This window comes from Apium graveolens, chromosome 6 (genome assembly GCF_009905375.1).
Source record: "Apium graveolens cultivar Ventura chromosome 6, ASM990537v1, whole genome shotgun sequence".
NCBI lineage: Eukaryota > Viridiplantae > Streptophyta > Magnoliopsida > Apiales > Apiaceae > Apium > Apium graveolens.
This window is the reverse complement of record NC_133652.1, coordinates 35,803,989-35,811,180: the sequence shown is the minus strand read 5'-3', so window position 1 is coordinate 35,811,180 and position 7,192 is coordinate 35,803,989. Positions and strand designations below refer to the sequence as shown.

Below are 7,192 nucleotides of genomic sequence, written 5' to 3'. Positions count from 1 at the left end.
GTAAGTTGTAGTTATCTAGTCAAATTCTCATATATTTGTACTTAAATGTTTTTGACATCATCAAATATCTGTTAAACTTGTATATTATGCTAATTTACAAGTTGGGGGAGATTGTTAGATAAATTTGATAATGTCATATCTAATATGATTTGTGTTTAGTTTTCAGATCTTACTTAAACAGGACAAATCAGTACTTAACTGGAAATCAGCACTTATACTGAAGACAGAACTTAAGTTATCAGTACTTAAGGTTCAGGAGATATTTATCAGGAGATAATATCATGACTTAAGGAAACTTTCAGATAAGGAAGACGGCTGATTGAAAGGAAAGAAGATCAAGACAAACGCAAGAAGAGATATGCATGAAGAAGGAATTCTATAAAGAATAGAATATTTGGAAGAAAAGATATCTGATTGATATATTTTAGGAAGCAGAATTATATTCCATATCAATTAGCGATTATCATGTAACTGTGTAGTATATAAACACATATATAGGGTTTACACTATAAGTGTTGTTATTATCGAAAATAATATTCATTGTAACCCTAGCAGCTCTCGTGATATTTGTTCATCACTGAGGGATGACAGTTCCACATTGTATCAGAGTTTAATAAAGTTTGTTTTCTGTTACTTGTGTTCTTTGTATTCGATTTGATTGTGATATACACTGTATTCAACCCTCTTCTACAGTGTGTGTGACCTAACAATAATTATACTAAGCAATTTGAACACTTGAAACCTTGAAAAATATATTAACTTTTCTTTTTTTTTCTCCAAAATTTGTCCCTTCAAAGGAATTTGGTCAGAGTTGCACTTGAATCAACTTTGAAGTACATGAAAATGAGATGCATAGGCTGACAAGGGTTATCCAAAATCCAGACGACACAAAGATTAATTGAGAAAATCAAGATTAGTATCGATTGTAGCATTTTAACTTCATCAAAAAACATATCAAACAAGACATTAGGATACAGAAAGGTAAGAGTTGCCACAACTAGCCATATTTAAGAAGGCTTGTAATATTTTGTGGCCACGAATGGCATCTTTGTGATTGCCCCTTCGTGAGCTTTGCCGCGAACAACAATCTTAACTTTGGTGCCTGCCTTGTGGTTTCCAGATTTTACGTAACCCATAGCAATGTTCTTCTTCAAGCACGGGCTAAATCCTCCGCTAGTGACTTCTCCAATGTTTTCTCCTTTTTCATTCTGAATCTCGCTGTGACCTCTTGCTGGAGGTCCTGCAGAAATCAAACCAACACGCCTGACTGATGGACCATCTGCAATTTGTTTAAGTATCACCTCGGCTCCTAGAAACCCCCCTTCCGCTCTTCTTCTCTTTCCGATTGCCCAGGTAAGACCAGCCTCAACAGGGGTGGTGTGCTGCTCCATGTCATTGCCATAGAGGCACAATCCAGCTTCAAGTCGAAGACTGTCTCTTGCACCGAGCCCTGTTAGCCTTACTTTACCTTCGGATTTTTCTAGTATTGCCTTGGCAAGATCCACAGCATTCTCTGAAGGTACAGAGATTTCAAATCCATCTTCACCTGTGTACCTGAAAAACTCATGCAACTTAAAGCTAGTCAGATCCCTTGCACAATTTGAGCAACAGTACAAAGTGGGGAACATGTATCATTAAAACAGCTCGTAAATTTTACAGCTACTATCAGATCAGAAATCCATTTCAGAGCCTCAATTATTGTTTCTAAAATGGCTTTTCAGACAATTTCATATACAATATATTGTATTCTGAAAGAGTAAAGATCATCTATTGTAAATTTGTAGACTAGTAGTGTAGGATCATAAACTGTGACCATCAAATATGAGTCCCATGACAAGCGGTCTTTTTAGCAATATTCAGTATTCCTCGCAGAAGAAAGTTCTGAAATAACTGTGTTTCGATAAGTAATTTTTTTCGAACGAAATAATTAAAATATTTCAGAGTTATGTTTGTAGGAATAATGATTCTCTTATCAAGTAAACCTGAATGAGAGGGGTTTACAATATATTAATATGCTATTCTTGAATGAAATATACTATTCCCAATGTTCCAGGGGTCAATTTCATTTGCAACTCAACTAAAGGGAAATTCATTTTGTACTACTAGTATGCTATTTTTGTATAAGATATCATCATGCCGTTTTAATCCGGCAATGTGATGTGTAGCAGCTCTTGGTTATAACAAGTTAAAAACAATTTAAACACATTTTCACATCAGAGGTTAAGGTTTCCATATATTTAGCAGCAGTATTATAGGAATAGATCAAAGGTGAATTAGCACAAACTATCACAGATGATCACCCCCATACATCCATTAAAAATATATTTAGAAGCATTAGCTAAAGCAAAACATATCTCAAGTTAATAGTAATTGAAATCCTACTGTTTGTATTCAAATAGGCATCTGTTTCAACAAAACCAGATTAGGGAAGAAAATCTCAATTAATATATAAAAGCACAAACGAGAAATCACTGATCGACATACCCTGTTCTAGTAAGAAAGCATCTTGATCCATTGATATCCAATATCTGGAACTCCCCAAAGTAAAGCTTGCTTAGATCCTCCTTTGTAAGGTGTTGAAGAACTGGAGCAGCCAGAGGACCCTGCATTTGAATGTCATTACAAAAACATGCATCAAATTGTAGGTGCACAATACATATTTCCTCGGCAAAAATCAGAACAATTATGCAGATTTAGGATAATCACCACTTATTTGGGTTCCTTACTGAATACCCCTGTCCATTAATGTGTACTCTCCCAAAACAAAATACTTGTTTGGAGAAATATATTATGCTGGAACAAGTTTTTTTTTCCCCTTTTTTCTAAAAAATATATTGCGAACATGTGTCAGAAAACTGTAACGAGATTAGTTTTAACATGCTCGGGCACCTAGGCGAAAAGTAAATTTCTTGCTGCAAATTGAGAAACACAAGCCAAGCAGCTATAAAGTTTTGCATAAAGGAAAATACAATACTTCATATGAAGGCGATAAAAAGCCAACCTGAAGGGCTAGAAGAGATCTCTCATCATGAATGTGCCACGACACATCCCCACCTTTGGCTTTGAATGCTTCCATATGCTCCCCAATATGTGCAAGATCCTTGTCTCTGCACCCAGCATTCACAACCAAGTATATATGATCATCAGTCACTTTGGTGATCACAGAATCATCAATTGCCCCACCTTTCTCATTTGTGAAGACAGTCAATGTACCGGTCCCAGGGGCAAGTCCAGCAACATCAGCAATTACCAACTTCTCAAGAAACGGAATGCTATCCTTCCCCTTGAGGCTTAACCCACACATATGTGCCACGTCAAAAAGGCTACCATTCTCCCTGCAATTCAAGGTTGAATCCATAATTGAATCCTTGTACTGAATTGGCATACTCCAACCAGCAAAAGGCACCATCTTGCCACCATGGGCAACATGGAAGTCAAATAGAGCAGTCTTCTTGAGATCAGCTTCACTAGCATAGCATCTCCGAGCCACAGACTTCTTGTCAGCCTGAGCAAGACGGCGGGTGATGGACTGCCCAAGTTGCCAGAAACCAGCTCCCCTCATCTTCTTTAATAAGCTGACCTGAATGGTAGCACAAATATATTACAATCAAACAAGATAATTACGTTCAAGTCGACAAAAAGCAAACGAACATCACCCTGCAGCTCAAATAAATGATTACACATTCAAAACAGTGATTTCAAATATTAAACCCCAAAATCAAAATGGGTAAAAGAATTAAGCCAACATAAATTAAGAACTTTCGCCAACAAAGCCACATTAAGTTATTGTAAGAAAATCAAGGTTGTATCAACATATAACTCATTAACAGCCTAGTAAACCGACAATTTCCTATTCCCCCAGTTAGCCAAAGGCCATGAGTTCTTCGAATCCTCACTTCCCTCCATTATACTTAAAAATTGAATACATCGAAAAACATCTAACATCACATTATCTCCGCATACATATCAAAACAAGCCATAAAAAAGATTCATTAGAGAAAATGATCACTGCACTCACTCTCAAGCACTCAATACAATCTGACTAACGCATCACCACCCAGCAATACTAAAATAAATGTCACTCTAAACAAAATGAAATCAATTTGAATCAGCTAATCAAATACTAATAGCATTTAAAATCTGGGTACAAAATGAATAGTGAATTATAATACAAATCTAGTAGGCTCATACAGATCTCATTAGTACATTTTACTATCTCTTATTCAACAGAATACACACATATACAAGATTATAAAGTATATACATACAAAATCTTGAAAAGGGTAATGAAAATCAAGAACTTACAAGTGAAAAAGCTTCAGTCTTTATGGAGCTATCTCTGTTTCTTGGTCTTTCTTGGAAAATAACAAATGTTTGGGTATATATAAAACAGGGTAGAATCTAATAATCTATTAAAAGTAAATTAATAGAAATGATAGAACAAAATAATTAATAAAAGGACTGTCCTTTATTTTGTAAATAACATGTAAATAGCCAATGAGAAGAAAATAAAAAATACTGTAATTATTAATAATGTTTGTATATATTGGAAAAAAGGGTGAGAAATTGGTGGGTATTGGCAGTGGGTGGAGGAGGCTTTTTCATAGCCCAATCGGGAGTGAGTGGTGATCACATTTGTTGTTGTGGATCAACCCTATCTCCAATTCATATATAAGGCCATGGGCAATGTATATACAAATTTCATATTTCGAGTTTATATTTTTCATTTTTTTACTAAGATTATCTGTGAAATTTAAATTTCGAGTTTTGAACATAATTACGTATTGACAAATTGAAGAACTACAAGAATGTAAATATTTTTCTTGTCAGGAAATATGAATATTTTTTATTTGGTAACTATTAACCTATTTTAATATTAATTATAATTTATTTAGGTTTTTTGTATAATTGCAGCAACCAACCAAAGTTTGGTGAGGAACTTTTGTCAAAAGTATACTTCAGTGTTCATTCATCATATCGCATTGGGCTACAAAGAGGCCTGTAAATATTGAAAGAAGCCGCAAACGAGCTATCGTAAGCCCATTAACAAAAGGAACATGCTTCACTGCTTAGTAATCATTTCGTCATTGATTTTTATTAGCTAAATACAAATACTAAATATACAAAATTTATTTTCAAAATAGTTATAAAATATCACATGTCAAATTTTTATTGGTTAAATATAATAGACCCCATGTATTCACACTAATAATACCAATTAAATTATTTCATACCGTCACATCCATCACTCATAACACACCATTTTATGACAATTTTTTTTATAAATTTATCTGTATCTATAACATTACTCAACATATTGTTGGAAAATGTGGATTTTAACCGCACATTGTCAAGTCATGTTTCAGCCATACTTGAGTAGCGAATGTCGTGCACGCGCAACAAGTGATACTTGGAATGCTTGCTCCTCCGTAAGAGGTTTCCGAGCCATTTTCAATCACTCAAAATAAATAAAAGATTAATAATATATGATTATCCAAAGATCATTTCTTGAAAGCGAAAAAAGCTAATGTGCAAGTTATATCCCACATAATGAAAATTTGGTTTCATTTACTTTACATAGCACAACACTTTAATAGTGTCTAAATAAGTTATTAAAGTATGACTCCATTTTCTACGTGCGCACGGGGTGTGTAAATCATCGGATTTCGGGACTTGTCCAAAATTTGCAAAGGCCGCGTGTGTGTCGCGCGAACACAAGCATAACAAAAAATTGGACTGTCAAATCACAAACTAGTTTTGTTAAATTTACATTTCCACCAGGCCTATGCTTTTAAATAGTTGATTCATTTTTGATACAGATGATTATAATTGACTTAGTAGTATATTAATTCGAGTAAGTTACAGATTAATATTAATGAAATTATTTAGTTAACGCGGTTTTAACTAATTAATGGAGTGACAGACAAGTTTTGTTATCCTATATATTCATCACCAAGTCGCAAGTTTTTTTAATCATCCAAAAAATCCTAACCGCTCTCTCTTATCTTTGTCTTCTTGTCTTCTTGGTGATAATTCACTTGCTCGTCTTAAGTTAGCTGAAAGTAACACACTTGTTTTATTGCAACCCATTTTATCATAGTAGGCGATTCGTTCACACATACGGTGAGGTAAAGATGCACAAAAAGTCTGGGCCCGAAAATCTGACCCGGCCCGATCCGGTCGAAATCCGGTCAAGTCCGGCCCGGCTTAGGGCCTCGACGGGCCCTATAATTTTAGAAAAATCACGTCCTGACCCGGTTAGAATTCTGAGCTTGAACCTGGCCCGGTCTGTGGCCCGACTAGATTAAAAACCCGAAAAAACCTGGTTAAAATCTGATTATTCTAATATATTTTCTTACATATTTTTTAAATTTACATTCACTATAAATATAAATAATACTTTAAACACATATATATTTACATATTCGTGATTGATAATATTATTTACATACTTTATTGCAGGATTAATGAAAGAAGATATAGTAAGTCCACTATATATTTTGGATAACATTGATAAAATGTATTATTCTATAAACATGTTTATTTTTTCCCGAATTTAAATGTTTTCAATAAAGTAATGTTTTCGTAAAATATTCCATGCAAACTAAATACATTTTTACAATGATCTAGTTGTTAAATATATATAATCTTCAGAATCTCTAATAAAACTCGATCCGATTTAAATTAGAAAAAAGCGTGGCCCGATCCGATCCGAACCGAACCGAAAAAAGCCCGGTAAGACCCACCTCGAGGGCCTAAACGAGCTCTGACATTTTCGGAAAGTCCGGCCCGACCCGGTACAGTCAAAGTCAAAACCTGAAAAATCCGGTCCGATCAAAACTCGATCTTTTTAAGATACAGTCAAAATCCGATCCCTGATGGCCCTTCTGTGCATCTCTATGATGAGATGATGAGCGCAAATATGCTTTACGGAGACGATTCACGCATTGAACTCGGCTTTTGTTCTTTGTCTCCTTGTTATTTATATTTACGTAATTTATTAATTGTCTCTCTTCACGTTTCTGTTATTTAAAATACGAAAACGATAATTGTATGATTGTTTTCCCAATGCTTTGCAGTAAAAAAATAAAAATTCCTGATCGTGCAAGTACTAGTATCATCTCGAACTTAAATTGTGCAAGACACATGAGGAAACTAAATTCAAAGAAAAGTTCAAGCTCTGGTCTGCTGT

At 34.6% G+C, this 7,192-nt stretch overlaps 1 protein-coding gene across 1 annotated transcript; it reads right to left on the bottom strand.

The window, feature by feature from the left end:
- Positions 1-867: 867 nt before the first annotated feature.
- LOC141664122 (aminomethyltransferase, mitochondrial) lies at positions 868-4,496 on the bottom strand. The gene is made up of 4 exons (XM_074470019.1): positions 4,306-4,496; positions 3,002-3,580; positions 2,485-2,603; positions 868-1,554 (listed from the first exon to the last, which is right to left on the bottom strand). Exons 2-4 carry the CDS (start codon positions 3,560-3,562, stop codon positions 1,008-1,010), a joined length of 1,227 nt encoding a protein of 408 aa, XP_074326120.1. The 5' UTR covers positions 3,563-3,580; positions 4,306-4,496; the 3' UTR covers positions 868-1,007.
- Between the last annotated feature and the right edge of the window lie 2,696 nt (positions 4,497-7,192).